Raw genomic sequence first — 19182 nt, 5'->3', positions numbered from 1 at the left:
AAAAGGCAGAGTAATAAGTGTAATTTAAAAGCTTGCCAAAAAAAGGGGCACAAATACAATAGTGATTTGGACTCTTAGTGCTTTGTGATATGGTAGGAAGTCTTCGTTGTCTTTGCCATAGGAAAATATTGGATTTTTATTTTCTTTTTATAGAAATTTGATGTTCCTAAAAGAAAATTGATTATATAACAATATTACAGAGGGATTTCAATGTCCTGGAGATATTACTTAAGTCCAACAACCTTTCTACATACAACCATGATGAACATCTCATGTAGAACCTCTTTGTCACAGCGCCCCTTCAGTCTGGGAGGTGAATTGGTCTCTGAACTTCTCATGTGAAAACTAGTGCACAGTCACAGATAAGGGGGTCAAAAACCCTGAACCATATATACAAAAAAAAACCCTCAAGGTAAAAATGTCTACAATTATTTTTTATTTATAGAAAAACATTTTTGTATCACAAAAATTATTGTAAATGAACAGGAATTTTCCCAGTTGGGGATCATTTTCAGTGTTCCTTTCCATGACAGTTTCTAAGCTCCACATATAGACCTCATTTATTGCAACTAGAGCATTGTATTGAGTTCATATTACCAAAAAACCATCACAAGTCAAATCTCACATTTCAACTGTCACAAAAAAAAAAACACAACAAAAAAAAACCAAATAAAGAAATAATAATAATCAGGCACTGGAGTCCTAAAATGGTCCTTGTCCCATGTGAATGACATGATAGCTGGGATGCATCAGATTGTCCGTCAGGGCCCGGGAGCATCAAGTAACACCTCCGGCCATAATGGACGCCCGCTCTGACCAGATTAGAGCTGTTCTACAGTATTTTAGAGTAAAAAAAAAATCCGTAAGTTTTAGATATGTGAGCATGATAAGTTTAGAGGCAGATTTTATTGCATGTACATCATTTTCTACAGCAATCTTTACGTGCTTTATGCTAGTCTATGGTTTTCATTGTCGGGATACATAGAAGTCATTGGAAGCCAACACTGTCAAGTGTCCAGACTTTTCTATAGACTTCTAGGGGAGAGAGAAAAAACAAACAAACAAAAAAGAAAAAACACAAATATAAAACTTGTGTCAAAGCAATAATTAAATTCGGAAAATAAAATTACCTAGCACTAAGGCAGAGTTAGACAGTGATTTAAGCCAAGGGATAACGGACACAGGTCAGACACAAGTCTTAAAATATACGAGTGTGTGATGTCTCCTATACCGAAAAGGTGTTGTTTTTTTTGTCTGTTTGCTTTTTATACATTTGCATTCCTCATAAAAAAAAACAAAAATATTCTTGAGCATCTTTTTTTTAATAATCTATTTGTGTCATTCCTTGTTATTCCTCCTGGAATCGTATGAATAATTTGACAACAGAACATCGCGAAAAATGTTAAGTGTCACCTTTCTTATATTTCCGCCTAGTGTCACCTTTCTAAAACGGTACAGAGTTTTAAAGTGTAACTGCAGTTTCAGGCGAAGTTTCAGAATAAGCCGTCGTTTGTGTGTACTGGAGCAATAACAATATTTCGGGCCATAAATGACTGCTATCTGGATGTTTCATTAGTTGCCCCTCTGCGTGCTCTACTAGCCAATTGTCAGTTTTCTGTAAGGTTTATTCACACATCCAATTTTTTTTCAGGTATGAGAAAAATGGGCTGATTAATCAGATTTTGATCAGAGAGTGGTCATGGTGTCAGCAGAATTTCTCGCATGTGGAGAAATAATAATAATAATAATAAAAAAAAAAAAGTTTCTCCGCCTTCTCCGTTCTGACAGTGTCAAAATCGTACCGCACTCAGATGTCATCAGAGTGAGGTCGATTTTTTTTTTTTTTCCACAGGCCCATAGACTTGCATTGCTGATTTTGATCCGACATGTCTCTGCGATATTCTGCGGACCGAAAAATCATGGGCATGTGAATGGCCCCATGGACTATCACAGGTAGGAAAATCACAGATGGCACTTATACATGAAAATCAGACGTGAATGAGCCCTTAAGTTCTGCTCCCGAAGGTAGGAGACTAACTGCGATTATGTCTTCTATACAGAGCATACAGAGAAGGCGAGATCCTGCTCTCCTCTGTCACACACTCAGAAGTAGCCGCACAGAGGACATTATGCAGCAGAAATGAGCCACGTTGCTGTACTTAAAGTCCAGCCATAGTTTAAGGCCGTACACATTCATTTAAAGGGACTCTGTCACCTGAATTTGGCGGGACTGGTTTTGGGTCATATGGGCGGAGTTTTCGGGTGTTTGATTCACCCTTTCCTTACCTGCTGGCTGCATGCTGGCTGCAATATTGGATTGAAGTTCATTCTCTGTCCTCCATAGTACACGCCTGCGCAAGGAAAGATTGCCTTGTGCAGGCGTGTACTACGGAGGACAGAGAATGAACTTCAATCCAATATTGCAGCCAGCATGCAGCCGGCAGGTAAGGAAAGGGTGAATCAAAAACCCGAAAACTCCGCCCATATGACCCAAAACCAGTCCCGCCAAATTCAGGTGACAGGTTCCCTTTAAAGCAGCAACAAGGTCCCCAAGTAACTTCCCTTCTTTCTCCGCAGCTCCTCCCTCAGCCACACCCATAGACTTCTATGGGCAGCAGCTGTAACCTGATCTCTCATCGAGCTGATAATCTGTCTCATCACTTTTTCCTTCAGAGAAATAATAGCAGTGATTTAAAAGTGAATGATTAGTATAGAAGACAGGAGAATGATAAGAATATTCTTACTTCTAAATTTATGGAAAAAAGATTACTCTTAAAAAAAAAAAAAAATGTATGCAGGTGATTTATGCGGAGGATGTACTAAATAAGATTTTGGGAGAGCGAGCAAGTCTCTGCGTACTCTCGTAGAACTAAACGTGTCCTGCACTCATCTAATAGGGGGCTGATCGGGTCTTTAGAGCAAGACCCCAAGCACAAAGCGTCATGTGAGAGTATTCTTCCTAAAGTGCGTTGGTTCTTGTCATTAACCTGCTTAATTCTGCGGAATTCAATCAATATTGTCGGGCTGTGGAGCCAAAAACTAGGAATTGTAATAATTTGTGAATGGTACTTTTGCGTAGCGCCTGTCTACATATTGTAGGTTATGCCGTCCTTTTGGATTTTCAGAAAGTCGCCAGGATTAGAGCAGCACAGTACAGATAATGATCCGGGTCGACCACAGCACAGGCACCACAAGTCCCAGACTATGACAGTGGACAAGCCTACATTCTGTTGTCAACTGGTTCAATTTTTATTTTTAAAGCTTCTTGTTTTCCCAGCAGGTTTGGGGTGTTCAGGGGCCTGACGATTACTCAGTCTTTTTGGCCTTGTTTTGCAGGATTTGTCGTCGCAGTCTCATAAGGTCAATAAACAGGTTACGTCCTAAGATTTCAGAGGCGCACAGTACCGCTGCATTTAATGCCCCGGCAAATCCACATAAGAGGAGATCTTGACCTAAGATGGTGGAAAAGAAAGATACGTCGTTTAATAAAATAAGGGATCAAGAGCTCGTTCGAAGCCATCATATTGTTAAAAAATAGAATATACTGTAGATCACTTTTTTGTCTTGGCAATAATTTCTAATATGGGACTTGCTAATTTCTTACATGATTTTTGTGGTTTTAGGAAATTAGGCCTTCTGCTCCCCCTCACTCTATGGCCGGGATCACACATGTGAGAAATACAGCCGAGTCTCGCATGTTAATACCCGGCACTCAGGAGCGGAGCATGCGGCTGCATGTATTGCTATGTGGCCGCACGCTCCGCTCCTGAGAACCAGCGACAGTGCCGGGTATTAACATGTGAGACTCGGCCGTATTTCTCGCATGTGTGTCCCGGAAGTATTTCGTTGTGTTCCAGGACATAGTGCGCCGGCGCATGCGCAGTAATGCTTTTTGGCTTTGCCCGCAGTTGGGCAAAGCATACTGCGCATGCGCGAGCAAAGATTGCATTGCGCACGCGCAATCTATGGAAGACAAGTACTCTAATTCTCGAACATATTGCGGACAACAGGGACAGATGGGGTGGAGAAATGAAGACGAAACGCCGCCCATCGGACCGGAAAAAAAGGCATTTACATACCCCGCCAATTTGAGGTGACAGGTTCCCTTTAACAAGTTCCCTCCATGTAGTTTTAGGCTGATCTCACCTTCCTCATGATCAAGGATTCCCCACGAGGTGAGATTTTGCATGGTGCCCCAGAGTGATGTCAATTGACAGTCATTTTGTATTTCTTCCATTTTCTTACTATTGATATTTGGAGTGGGGATGAGGGATTTAATGTGTGGGGGAGATTTGAGGACACAAAATGAAGAGCAAAGGGTGAGATGGGGGCATGTATGAGGAAACAATACCGGGGAATGGGGGGCATATATGAGGAAACAGTATGGGGGATGGGTGCAGACAGTTTGGGGAGCAAACAGGGGAATGTATGCAGACACAGTATGAGTAGCGATGTGAAAAACGTACGTGGACAGAGTACGGGGAGTGAGGGTGTTTGGATGTGTGCATGCGTAGCATGGGGGGGCAGTGTAAAGGTACAGCCAGGAGGGGACAGTATGGCAAGGGGGAGGGGGGGGGGGGGGGGAGTGTGACGAGAGCGTACAGTATAAATACTAGGCCCTATAGGGGGGACACAGTGTGAGAGGACAGTGTGAAAATGGGGGCCGGTATGGAAAGGGGAGGTCCGTGTAAAGAGCATGTACCATAAGAGGGACAGTGTGGGGGTCATATTTTATACAGACAATATAGTGAGGGGCAATTTTTTATTCAGGAGCATTACAATGACACTTGTATCTTTAAGGGCATCATGTGGAGATTTTATGCAAAAGAACGGAGAAGATGGAAGTCTGCAGAGACGGCTGTGGATGAGAAAACTCATCACGGGTTCTGGACAAGATGAAAAAAAGAAGAACGGCTCCAGAGACGACGCCATCTATAAGGTACCTGGATGTAAATGTTATTTGTGATACTGACTAACTCTCATGTTTTTATTTATGTTAGGAGCATTAAAGGGGATGTCCAGGTTTGTAATGAGTCTGCAGTCATTCTTTGTGACTGCAGACTTCTGAGTTCTGACAGTGCGCACTGCACGCTGTCAGGATTCTCTCGTGCTGGCGATTTACATACATGCGGTCACGTGCCGACTAGATATGTGTGGCCTCGCTCAATGAAAATGAACTGAGCGAGGCCGGACACATCTAGTCGGAATGTGATCAGAAGTATACAAATCACATACTTGTGCTGACATGACTGTCCACAGGCAAGGGAGAATCCTAAAAGTGTGCAGTGCATGCGTTGTGAGAATTCAGAAGCTGCGATGTCAGGATTCAGCTCTGCAGGTTCCAGTACTCATCATTGGACACTTCACTCTATGCGACTTTCATACTTACGGTCCTGTGACAACGAGCTTCTCTTCCCGCTTCTCTCAGTTTTTCACTGAACATTGAGAGCATTAGGGAGAGGAGCTCGTCGATACATGACTGAGTGTGCTAATTGCATATGTCCTTGGGGGGGCAAAATGAATTCTTGCCCCGGGTGCCAGAAACCCTAGCTACACCTCTGCAGCAAGGGATCAAATAATTATTTCCCTCACTGTGAGGCTGCCGTCATACGATCAGTGTCTGGTCAGTATTTTACATCAGTATTTGTAAGCCAAAACCAGGAGTGGAACAAATAGAGGAAAAGTATAATAGAAACATACGCACCACCTCTGTATTTATCACCCACTCCTGGTTTTGGCTTACAAATACTGATGTAAAATACTGACCAAATACTGCTAGTGTGACGGCAGCCTAAGTCTGTTATCGGTATTATATCCTACAAGAAACCAGTCCTGGTAGCTTGGAAAGTTAAACTGAGTACACAGACGTGTGGAATTGTGGATCGAGATGGAATGTTAAATTATATAATGAATCGCCTTAAAGGCCCCTTCACATTTAGCGACGCTGCAGCGATACCGACAACGATCCGGATCGCTGCAGCGTCGCTGTTTGGTCGCTGGAGAGCTGTCACACAGACCGCTCTCCAGCGACCAACGATGCCGGTAACCAGGGTAAACATCGGGTAACTAAGCGCAGGGCCGCACTTAGTAACCCGATGTTTACCCTGGTTACCATCCTAAAAGTAAAAAAAAACAAACACTAGATACTTACCTACCGCTGTCTGTCCTCCAGCGCTGCGCTCTGCTTCTCTGCTCTCCTCCTGTACTGTCTGGGAGCCGGAAAGCAGAGCGGTGACGTCACCGCTCTGCTTTCCGGCTCACAGCCAGTACAGGAGGAGAGCAGAGCACAGCGCTGGAGGACAGACAGCATTAGGTAAGTATCTAGTGTTTGTTTTTTTTTACTTTTAGCATGGTAACCAGGGTAAACATCGGGTTACTAAGCGCGGCCCTGCGCTTAGTTACCCGATGTTTACCCTGGTTACCAGTGAAGACATCGCTGGATCGGTGTCACACACGCCGATCCAGCGATGTCTCCAGGGAGTCCAGCGACGAAATAAAGTTCTGGACTTTATTCAGCGACCAACGATCTCCCAGCAGGGGCCTGATCGTTGGTCGCTGTCACACAACGATTTCATTAACGATATCGTTGCTACGTCACAAATAGCAACGATATCGTTAACAATATCGTTATGTGTGAAGGTACCTTAAGGAGACACTAGAAAGTACACAATGGTCAGATATGCAAAAAGGGGGGGGTGGGGTAGTACCAAAAATATAGCAAATAAGCAGATGGATCATGTCAATTACCAACTGGAAATAAGGGGAGCGAAAAACAAAAAAAGCTCCGGGGGTGAAGGGGTTAAACTCGGGTTTGGAGACCGCCGGCCAGTCTGTGCTCTGCATTCCGATCTCGGTCCGATTCATACAGCCATCTGACTGAATAGACTGAGCATTTCTGATCTTGGACTGCCGATCCCTTTGTTTTCCCAGAAAGAAGGCACCTACAGAGATGTCTGTCAGCGGCTCTCCTAGAACACCAAGTGAGCGTTTCTGTGTATGGGAGAGACAGGCAAGATGGCTGTTGGGCAATCGATCGACCCAAGCACCGCATGTCCAACAGCCATCTAATGTGTATAGCCGGCTGTAAAAGTAGGAAATGTCTAAGGCTTATGTGTATGTTCACATATACCAAATATTCTAGGTACTAAAAGTAGCAAAGGGATTAAAATTATCAAATCTCATCCACACGCTGTGGGAAAAAAAATCCTGTGTAAATGGACATGAGTAATGCACAGGACTTTGTATTTTTTTTTTTACTCCTGGACGTCCCCTTAATGTGCGTTTCTAATCATACAGTAGTTAACATTACACCACATCTCACCTGTCAAGTAAAGACCCTTGATGGGAGTTTGGGGTCTGATGGCGATCGCGGTCTCAGGGCTCATCCTGACCATATCGTGGTCTGCTCCATAAAACTCTCCTCGCGGGGATCCGAGGTAATGTTGATTTGTGAGAGGGGATCCGCTCGTATAGCAGTCAATCTACAGAAGGAAGAAAATTGTATGAGGGCATCAAGGAATTATCAGATGGGGTGAAAAGGTCACCTCAAATCTAGGTAAAAAGCTTTCTGATAATGATGGGGGTCCCTAAAACTATATGAGGTGGGCACTGGAGGTAGAACTCTAGCCCCAAATGAGATACTAAACCAAAGCCTTTCTGCCTTACTAGCTGCCTGGCACGTGGCCGACTCACCGTGGTATGTCCAAGAAGAAAGTAAGAACGTCAGGATAAAAATCAGAATATAAGCAGACTTCTGTTATAGAGGAAAAATAATATCTGGAAACAGTCTTTTAGAGATTTTATAAGGGGCTTCCGGGTAAAGGGACTATTAGCAGGATAAACTACAAAAAAGCCCCCCTGCTCTGGAGAACCTGTCATGTCCTATATTGCACAGTTTTAGGGGCACTGTGCAAGGTTTAATTTCTCCTGTGGTGGCGCTGCAGGGGATTACACACTACCAGCCTCCCTAACCAATCACAGCTGATTGCTGGGGTTCACCGCAGTGGGACACATGAACAGAACCAATCATACAATAGTCTTAATGAGGGGCCTGCAGGAATAAGATGCACAAAATTCATTAAGAGGCCCCACACCAAATAAAGGGGTTGTCCGTCCTTAGGGTACAAGCAGTCATTATTTGACTGCGGACTTGCACAGTAAACAGAGGATTCTCTGGCACCAAGAGCAGGCAGTCATACAAGTCATATAAGTATGAGATTTGCATGCTTAAGTTCCAGCCACATTCCGACTAGACTTGTCCGGCCTTGATCAATACACTTGCAACAATCAAGGATGCACACATCTAGTAGGCAAGTGACCACATGTATGAAAATCACATCCTAGCCCTCACAGTGCAGATTCACACAGAGTGACTCTACCCTAAGCCCGGACAACCCCTTAAATGAATTCAGCGCATTTTAATCAGTGGTGTGTGCCCCACGGTCAAAGACTGGAATAACTTATCTGGTGTAAGAAACGCTGCCACTTTTGAACAATTTGACAGGCGGAGGCAGCCTCTCCTCCTCCCATGTTCTGCCCATTTTGTCAGAGCTGCTTGAAACTTGCGTGAAAATGCCGTAACTTGCAAAAGGTTTGTGCTTTTTCTACCTTGCACAAAAATGTGTTGACTTGATGTGCTTTATGCCAGTTTTTTGGCCTGAACAGTTTAATGAATCGGGGCCTGTGTCTATAAGAAGGAGACTACTAAATACAGCCGGTAACTCGCTTCACCCACCCTGGCCCATTCTCCTTGTATCCATCGTGTTCCTTCTATGACTCACCATTTTCCTTGCCCCATTTCCTTCTTAGTACCCGGTCCTGTTGCTCTTCTTCTGCTGTTGTTCCACTCACCTTGTCTTTAATTTGAGGGAAAAGCTGTATGACGGTTTCCAACATGGACTCAGCAAATGCGTTCTTTACCCCCTCATAGTCTTGGCCACGTTTTTGCACCTTATTATTCTTCCACTCCTCAAACCACTCATACGGTGTGAAAGTCAGCGCGGTCAGAGTGGATTTTCCTGGAAGGGGATTTTAATAAGTTCAGAAATGTAACTAAAGTTTTTCCATTCCGAACTTCATATACGTCGCAATTATTAATAATTCTTCATGTAAATTTCCTATTTTTATACGCGTCAACGAGACACAACGACATCATCTCTCCATGCAGAGCTGATCTATAGGATGGTCCCTCTGTGCCGCCATATGGCCGCTGATTAGACCATCATATGTACCCGCAGAGGGTAGCAGTATACCACGATTTACTCTTTAAGGGTTATCGCAGTAGAAATCTCAGAAAGGCATGAGAGCCATGACTGTATTGCCTTTGTGTCGATTATTTGTCCACCGCATGGCGTTGTACATTTTCAGATGTTTACCAGGCATTCAGTGTATAAAATAATAAAGTAGAATAAATAGTCATATCTTGGGTGGAACATCAAACAATCCACATACTCTGAAGGCGCAGAGCGAGCCAGTCACCGATTATCCGATTGCTCTTTGCTCTCCATCCCATAAAAGTTAATTCTTTATTAATCAAGTCCAAATCAAACTATTGCAAAAGGGATATTTAGTGTGATAAGCAGGTACAGCAATTTGTACTATATGCTCATGCATTTACATAGCCTATGACTGATACAATGCGTTCATAGGTTTCTATTCCAAAGTGAAATCAAATTTAGAGAAAATAGAATCCAACCCCCAAAACAAGTACTGTCCCCAAAATATACCGTATACAGACTCCAAACTATACCCTGCACTAAAGAAATATCCCAGACTAAAAAAAAAAAAAAAAAAAAAACACCACATAAATAAAAATCTTAGAATAGTGACCCCAGGCCTCAAAATGACAGGGCACCCCAAACCAGCCCTCAAAATAATTCAAGACCAGGAATGTGAGCAAACCGGAACTGTAAAGTTCGGGGGTTTATATAGGACACCTAATGTTCAGTACCGAACTCCGAACAGACTTTCTACCAAGTTTGTTTTACTGTTCTGGTTCGGTGCCAAATAAAGTTTGTTGAAGGGTTGCACCACAGCCAGTCAATAAGCTTTTAGGCAGTGGACACTTCCGGAGCCATCACAGCCATGCCAAATATTGGCGCATCTAGTGGAGCACCATTTCTAGGGTGGCTGGGGGCTGGTCTTATTAGGCTAGGAAGGGGCCAGTATCCATGGACCTTCCCAGCCTATTAATATCAGTCCGCAGCTGTCTGCTTTGCCTTGGCTGGTTATTAAAAATAGTGTGGACCCCATGTCATTTTTTTAATTTATTAACACCTACAGTAAACTACACATGCAAGGCACTGCTCCACTTGGACTTCGACCTCCTGGTTCAAGATTAATATTCTTTATTTTTTTTTTTTAAATTTTATGTTATTTTAAGTAATTTCCCTATCCACATTTGTTTGCAGGGCAATTGCTCTGCTCTTACCCCCCCCCCCCATTTTGCAGCTCTGTAGCCCTTACTATGACCATTTTGCAGCACCAAAGTTCGGGTCCCCAGTGACTTATATGGGGTTCAGGGGTCAAGTAATGAGACCCAAACTGAACTTTGGACTAAAGTTCGGCTGAACCCTAACTTTAATGGGTCCGCTCATCCTTACTAGAGACTGCAAGCCAGCCTCGAAATGAAGAACACCCATAATCTATAAAGATCACTAATGAGTACACAGATTAAATAGAGATGCTAAAAAAACAAACAAAGACCCCAGACAAACACTTTATAAAATACAAACCCCATATCACCTACATACGAACCTATAGATCCCAAAGCAAAGTAGGAACTACAGACTTCTTAAATGAGTTCGAAGCCCAGAACAGACCCCCTAAATAACTGTACAATAAGGGCTAGGACAGAAATGTGTGCAGAGAGTGACGATACGTTGCTGCATGTTGCAGTCATAGTAGGGGACCATCTCCTAGACCTCATGTATGGGGTGAATTTATTGTAGAAGACAAATATACAGATACTACAATAAGACCATAAGCCTCTCTGGGAACCTACCTGGACAGCGCTCCTCGTGGGTGGGGTCTTTAGCAGATGGAGAGGAGACATATAACATTGGAAGGTGCTGTGGAGCATCATCAACAGAAGCAGATGAGTAGTTTTTCTCTCTGTGCAGGAATTTGCCATATTTCATGAATTAGGACATGTAGACACAAAGAACGATAATAATCTGCAGTATAAATGCTGATGGAGAGACTTATAGAACCCAAGATAATTCTGTATATACATGGGTATTCTGCTCATTATCTGTATGTGCCAGAGCTGGTTTACAAGCTGGAAATGCGTCAGAAATCATCCATCACATTGTATGGAAAACAAAGGGGTTGTCCCACCAGGTACGTAGGATAGATCATACATTTATGATTAGCATTGGTCCAACCAATGTGGCTGGCACTGCTCACAAGAACTGGGGGCCCATGAATGAAGAGTTAGCGAGTGCTGGTCACATATGGGCACTACAACCTCATTCACACAGGACTTAGGACCTTTGGGATCAATGAGGGTCACAGTCATTGGACCCATTGCTTATTATGGAGGGTCCAAGCGTCTGGGACCCAAACTGGTTGTCAAAATTGAGAACTTGTATCCCTGCTGCAAAGCGAAGTGGCCGGTCGGTCGCTCGATTCTTTCTCTAGGAGGCTGCCGGGAAAAGCCAAAAGGCAGTGCTCGGTAGCCCCATAAGGAATGAATGGAGTTGTAGGAAAGCATGTGCACCGCCGTTCCATACTCCCTGATGAAGGTGTTCCGAAACGCGCGTTGGGGCAGACACTGGGACGCTGTACCTGCTAAGCACCAACTTTGGGGTGATGTATTAACTACTTTTTCTACTGCTGTGTAGCCTGCTACTATTACGCTATGTTGAATGACATGTTATATATCGCATTGTTTTGTATGACAGATGGCACTTTTGCACATTGGTCTATTGTGACATAGGCTATGCCCCCTATTGGTCTTATAACCCTGACCCTATATGTCAATTATCGTAATTTCCTTACTTTGGGTCAGCAGGCAGAGTTCCTAGTATCCCGAACGTACCAATTGTTTTTATGCACTATTGGATGACCCTGTTGTCATCACTGTCCTCTTGCCTTGCACTTTAAATAAAGCAATCTTATTATAAAGACAAAAGGTTATCTTTTTTGGATTTATTTCCTCCCCCCTTTTCAGTATATGTTTTTCGATAACCGTCTTGATCTGATACTTGGGCAGAATAAGTTCTACTGGGAGTGATTATTATATATATTCTTTCTTGTGATATTTTGACTATAACCTTCCCAGATGCGATTTTATAGATACTTTCTGCTTGTGGCTACCCCTATTCTATTTCATACTAATAGGGATAAGAGTGCCCCGTTCAGCGGTCGAACCCCCCATAATAAAATTATCATTCATTTTAATATCTAATTTAATATTATTAGCATTTTAGGTCATACCCATACTGATGGATGAGATATGATGGGATATACAAGATGACAAGCGGAAGTTTTAAGATCGAATACAATTCTATGAACCCAAAGGCAATGACATTGGAGAGCAAATGATACTAGCGCTCAGCGATGAATAAAGCTGCCAGGACATATGTTACGGTTCTCCTCAGTGTAAAAACAAATATAATATACCGACTATATCCGGGAGAACACGACAACTGCCGAAATAGGATAATAGTAAATTGGTGGTGACCACAATTAAGTAATAAAAGTTTTCATGTACGGTAAATGGCTCCATCATAACATCAACTCAACCATAGGGTATGGGAGTCGCAGAGTTCTGATACACAGGAATCACATACTGTATACTGAGAACGAAAAAGTGTTTGCAAAGGGCGATCGCAGTTACCTAAGAGATAACCCTGTTCCTGAGCATGGTGGTCCCACAAGTCTCTTTGCATGTGTGACCACCGCTCCATTGACGTTTATGGGACTGATGGAGATGGGCGCCTTACCTTCATTCCAGCTCCATTCATGATCTGTGGGACTGATAGGGAAAAAAAAACTGATCCGTAGCAGTGCTGGGAAGAGCCCGGATCAGCATTGGACCAGTCTCATCTATTCCTTCCACCCAGAACTGTAAAGAATATTTTCTCTCAAATGCCAGAGCATTTCAGAGAAAAAAAATAAATTCTTGGTTGCAAACGCGCAGCCAGGCTCGGATTCCTGCTGCCCGTGGTTTGAGCAGCATGAATCAGAGGAGAGTTTCCCTTTAAAGAGGGGTTTTTCCACAATGGGCATTTATCCGCTAGATGGAAAATATCTGATCTCTCATCGGATCAGTACATGTCCCACAGACATTGAGTGAACACTCAGCTGTCACTCCTTTCATGCGCCTCCTCAATGAGATTTTGCAGTGAGGAAGAACAGAAGACTTGAGATCTCTATCCCAGTGATTATTGGAGATCCCAGTGATCAGACATTTAGCCTCTCTAAAGATTAAAGGCTGGGGAAAAAAATTACTATTTTACTGGGTCATCAAAATCTTGAGGAACAGTCATTTTCTGGAGTTACTCCCCGACCACGGATGTTTTACCCCATTCCATCTATGAACGCGTTAAAATGGCCAAAAATGCTCTTTTTCGTGAAAATGCTCATGTTCCCCACCCCTGTTTGAGGGACAGCTGACAAGTACAGGATGCCTCATATTTGCCCCATGGTATACAGAGATAATCCGGGCCGGTACGTACATTTTCTGCAGGTCGTTGCCTGGTATGTAGATGTAGTTTGAGGCAGGAAGTTGGAGATCTTCTTTTGAGCCTTTTATGCCAACGAAGAGGCTGAAGCCCCCTGCTCCGTGTCGCAGCATGCCCAGCTGAGATTGGATCTCTGGAGGGAGAATACAGGGTTCAGGATTAATTACATATGGAAGTGAGAAAGTGAATACGGGGGATTATTCTAGATCGTACATGATCCACACATACAGGACAGATGTGCCGCTGTAATCCTGATATAAGCCGATGGATGTGTGCTGGAAAAATGCAAGATCACGTAGGAATCATGGAGACCGGGATCTGCTGGACTTTGGCTTCCCCCGTCTGATATACTGTATAGAAAGTTCTGCTGGTAAACAGCGATAAGGGATATTTGCTTCAGTCATTTTCACCCGCGCTGCCAAGGAGAAGTTAAACATTGCCCCAGATAAAGCTCCGATATTCCTGTGTCGGGATAGATTAACTCTGGATTTTAGCTTTTTAAATCTATGTGCTAAAGCCTTTTTTAACTCTGCTTTTTTGCATATTTTTAGGCTGGCCGCACACAGTGACTATTTGCAGCAGAATTTTTCTGCAGCAGGAAAACGCTGCATAAAATCCATGCAATTTTTAAGCATTTTTCCCCTATTCATTTGAATGGGTGAAAAATGCTGCGAAAATGCTCAAAGGAGTCACATGATGCAGATTTGAAGGGAAAAAAAAAATGTGTTTTTTTCTGCGGCAAAAATGCACAGAAAATAAACACTGTAAAAACTCATATTGTGAACAAGCCCTTATTGTGTTTTTTTTCCTGTACTTGCTTATGAGACCAGTCAGTATGGCCGAGCTGTGAATAGTAGTCCATAGACTTGTCTTACGCTAGTGACCAAAGTCAGAAATGGACTTTTTGATTTCCATGGGAGAGGATTAGGGACGCGCTCTATGGCGTGCAGAAAGGACTTTGAATGGTCTCTGCGTTTTCAAAAAACTCTGCATAAAGCAACAGCACACGCAAATACAAGAAACTTTGTAATAAATCTTATTAAAGACGTTTGCATTCCTCTCATCTTATGAGCCATTTGTCCCCCTCATCACTCACTGTAAAATACTAGTAAAAATCACTCCTTCTCAAGATAAGGCAGACTGACACCTTTATGTCTATTACAGGAGAGAGAAGCATGTATGGACACACTTACTCAGTGCTGACACTTTCTAGTAAGTGTTTCTCTCACCCGAGAGCTGGATTTACAGCTACACTGCTCAATGTTGTTGTATAATATACTCCTTGCAGCAACTGCTTCTGAACACGTGCTACACAGAGATAGGAGAGCAGGAATCCTTCATGACTGGGTGTGCGGTGTATGGGAAATATCATAGCAGCTAGCCTCAACTAGATCAGAGGCAAGTGAAAATTAGAGATAGTCCAGAAATAGTGTACATACAAATTATGGCTTGTTGTGAAAAGGTCACAAAACCCAATAGGTCATTTCTGAAAAATTCCCTTACAAAAAAAATCCCTTGACCTTTTTCTGCTCGTTACGTCTCCTGGTTTTGGACTACAAATTTTGATGGAGAAGATTGACATGTAAATGTGGCCTAACTAACATGGTCTGTCTGCAGCAGAAGCCTCTCCCTACTCTTGTTTTAGTGATGTCCTTTCTCATTATTTTTGTGATCCTTTACCAAGAGACTTTTAACAAAAAAATAAATAAATAAATATTATATATATATATATATATATATATATTATATATATATATATATATATATATATATATATATATATATATATATATATATATATATATACACACACACTTTTGCCACAAAAAAACTGGGAAAACTTATTGACTCGAGTATAAGCCTAGGGTGGGAAATGCAGCAGCTACTGGTGAATTTCAAAAATAAAAATAGATGCTCCATACCGTTCATTATTGCCCCATAGATGCTCTGTATAAAGCTGTGCCACATATAATGCTCCATATTGTTCATTATTGCCCCATAGAAGCTCCATATAAAGCTGTGCCGCATATATGCTCGGCACCGTTCATTATTGCCCCATAGATGTGCCATAGAAAGCTCTGCCATATAGTGCTCTGTACCGTTCATTATTGCCCCATAGATGCTCCTTATAAAGCTCTGCCATATAGTGCTCTGCACCGTTCATTTGTGCCCCATAGATGCTCCTTATAAAGCTGTGCTACCGGTATATATAATGCTGCCTGCGGCTGCTGCAATAAAAAAAAAAAAACGCCATACTCGCCTCTCTTGCTTGCAGCTCCCGACGTCTCTCCGCTTTGACTGATCAGGCAGAGGGCGCCGCGCACACTATATGCGTCATCGCGCCCTCTGACCTGCACAGTCAGTGCGGAGAGACGCCGGGAAGATGGAGCGGCGCCGGGAAGATGGAGCGGCGCCTGGCGTGTGGAACGGGGATAGGTAAATATGACATACTTACCTGCTCCCGCCGTCCCGCTCCTTCTCCCGGACAGCTGGTTTCCGGGTGCCGCAGCCTCTTCCTCTATCAGCGGTCACCGTTACCGCTGATTAGAGAAATGAATATGCGGCTCCACCCCTATGGGAGTGGAGTCCATATTCATTTCTCTAATGAGCGGTCCCACGTGACCGCTGAACAGGGGAAGAACTGTGGCACCCGAAGACCATGGGACTGCAGGGACAGCGCCAGGATCGCCGGGACTAGGTGAGTATGCCTCAGCCCTCTCACCCGCCGACCGTGACTCGAGTGTGTGTGTGTGTGTGTGTGTGTGTGTGTGTGTGTGTGTGTGTGTGTGTGTGTGTGTGTGTGTGTGTGTGTGTGTGTGTGTGTGTGTAAGTAAATATATATTACTAGGTGTTTCCAGCCAGCTAACGCACGGCACGCTCATTGCTATCTAATTAGCGCTGCTGGTGATTAAACTAAAGTAATTAATGACAGCATTCAATATCACTTACGCAGGTGGTAAATTAACGTGTGGTAATTTGTGGGGACGGAGCCTCGTGTGGTAATGTGGGGGGGCGGGATTGTGTGTGGTGATGTGGTGGGGGTAGAGCTACTGTGCAGGGGGCGGGATTAGCGAGTAATCACAATGATAGATATAGATATAGATAGTGCTTCCATGTACCTGGCATTGATTTAACCTCAGGAGGCAGAAGCTTCTCATATGTGTTAAAGATCCCGGCATCGGTAATTACAATTGGAGCAAAAATATTCATGGGGTCCATGCCCTTTCCTCTGACAACAACACCTACAGAAACACAAAAAAGAAGCAAATTATTGACAATTCCTCTGACGGCACTATAGATATTACTACGATTTACATTACATTATTATTGCTTGGGATTTAGAAGCAAGACAAAAACCTATGAAAGATAAGTGACAACCAACATGGCTGCCATTACACTTCTCATAGGACTTGCCATCCAGCTAGAACGGTTGGGTGATACCTCTTAGAAAGCTGTAAAAGGTGGCCATATTTCAGAATATTGGGTTTTTAAAAGGGTACGTGTTATCAGAAAATGAACAAATGTTTTCAATCAGCTTTTTGTGTTAAATGTATTTTATTTTGGCAAAAAAAATTTTTTCCAGATAATAATTTAAAATGTTAAATTTAAAATTTCTCATTATTGAAAATAAAAATGAGAAATATTGCAATTTTCACACCGGCCACTTGGGATTTTGTAGACTCAAACATCCTGTTTCAGGAAATGCACATGTGCATTGTCCACAAAGAACACACGGACGCTATGTTTTGTATTGAAGAATCTAATGAGAGGAACGAAAAGAGGGGGGACGAGGTCGGCTGTGGTGGATCCTATGTTATCAGCCGTGTACAGAGCTGCTATCAGTCATTGTAACCCTGCCTCTGATGATAATGAAACTGCTGACAACTCCTCATGAAATAACACCAAGTATGAGTTTAAAATAGCCCTAGTGGTCAGTGTGAAAATAGTAAGATTGTTTTTTTATTTAAAAAAAGATCATGAGCTAGAAAAAAATAAAAAAAATATAAAAAGAACTACTGCCAAAAATGCAAAAGAAAAAAGAAAATATATAATTATATATATATATATATTATTGTTTATTAATATAGCACCATTTATTCCATGGCGCTTTACATGTAAGGAGGGGTATACATAATAAAACAAGTACAATAATCTTGAACAATACAAGTCACGACTGGTACAGGAGGAGGGAGGACCCTGCCCGCGAAGGCTCACAATCTACAAGGGATGGGTGAGAATACAGTAGGTGAGGGTAGAGCTGGTCATGCAGCGGTTTGGTCGATCGGTGGTTACTGCAGGTTGTAGGCTTGTCGGAAGAGGTGGGTCTAGAGGTTCTTTTTGAAGGTTTCCATGGTAGGCGAGAGTCTGATATGTTGTGGTAGAAGGTTCCAGAGTAGGGGTGATACGCGAGAGATATCTTGTATATGATTGTGGGAAGAGGAGACTAGGTTCACATTGCGTTAGGGCAATCCGTTAAGCGCATAGCACTAGCGGATTGCGCTAACACAAGGTTTCTATAGGGTCGGCGTTCTCCCTCCCCGCTAGCGCAGATCCCCGATCTGCACTAGCGAGGAGCGGGCCTCGGACGCTGCAAGCGTCCGAGGTCCGTCACAAAGGAATGGCACATCGCTAGCGCGTGCCGAAAATGGCATGCGCTAGCAATGCGCTTCAGTTAAAAATCACATTGCTGTCAATGGGTGCGCCAACGGACCCATTGCACGGCGTTAATTGCGACATATTCGCCGTGCAACGCAGTCCGTTAGCGTTAACCCATTAACACAATGTGAACCTAGGGGAGTAGAGAAGGAGGTCTTGTGAGGATCGGAGGTTGCGTGCAGGAAAGTACCGGGAGACGAGGTCACAGATGTATGGAGGAGACAGGTTGTGGATGGCTTTGTACGTCATGGTTAGGGTTTTGTAGTGGAGTCTCTGGGCAATGGGGAACCAGTGAAGGGATTGACAGAGGGGAGAGGCTGGGGAATAGCGGGGGGACAGGTGGATTAGTCGGGCAGCAGAGTTTAGAATAGATTGGAGGGGTGCGAGAGTGTTCGAGGGGAGGCCACAGAGCAGGAGGTTACAGTAGTCGAGGCGGGAGATGATGAGGGCATGGACTAGGGTTTTTGCAGATTCTTGGTTTAGGAATGTACGGATCCGTGAAATATTTTTGAGTTGAAGACAGCAGGAAGTGGAAAGGGCTTGGATATGTGGATTGAAGGAGAGATCAGCGTCAAGGATTACCCCCGAGGCAGCGAGCTTGTGGGACTGGGGAGAGTGGGCAGCCATTTACTGTAATGGATAGATTTGTTGGGGAAGGGGGGGGGGGGTGTCGCGTGAGATGGGGGAAAGACGATGAATTCTGTTTTGTCCATGTTAAGTTTTAGAAATCTAGCGGAGAAGAAGGATGAAATAGTGGACAGACATTGAGGGATTCTGGTTAGTAGGGAGGTGATATCTGGTCCAGAGATGTAGATCTGTGTGTCATCAGCATAGAGGT

The 19182-nt window shown here is 43.4% G+C and overlaps 1 protein-coding gene across 1 annotated transcript in view; it reads right to left on the bottom strand.

Annotated features, from left to right (window-relative positions):
- Nucleotides 1–413: 413 nt before the first annotated feature.
- The window catches only part of RETSAT (retinol saturase), a 32550-nt gene continuing 13781 nt past the window's right edge, over nucleotides 414–19182 (bottom strand). Inside the window, exons 6-11 of the mRNA XM_069766679.1 lie at nucleotides 16808–16930; nucleotides 13683–13821; nucleotides 11003–11112; nucleotides 8851–9017; nucleotides 7322–7481; nucleotides 414–3452 (exon numbers count right to left, since the gene is read on the bottom strand). Coding sequence (XP_069622780.1) covers nucleotides 3307–3452; nucleotides 7322–7481; nucleotides 8851–9017; nucleotides 11003–11112; nucleotides 13683–13821; nucleotides 16808–16930 — 845 coding nt within the window. The 3' untranslated portion in view covers nucleotides 414–3306. The remainder of the gene's footprint in view (nucleotides 3453–7321; nucleotides 7482–8850; nucleotides 9018–11002; nucleotides 11113–13682; nucleotides 13822–16807; nucleotides 16931–19182) is intronic.

Source organism: Ranitomeya imitator, chromosome 4, assembly GCF_032444005.1.
Source record: "Ranitomeya imitator isolate aRanImi1 chromosome 4, aRanImi1.pri, whole genome shotgun sequence".
Classification (NCBI taxonomy): Eukaryota; Metazoa; Chordata; class Amphibia; order Anura; family Dendrobatidae; genus Ranitomeya; species Ranitomeya imitator.
This window is presented reverse-complemented; position numbering and strand designations above follow the sequence as displayed.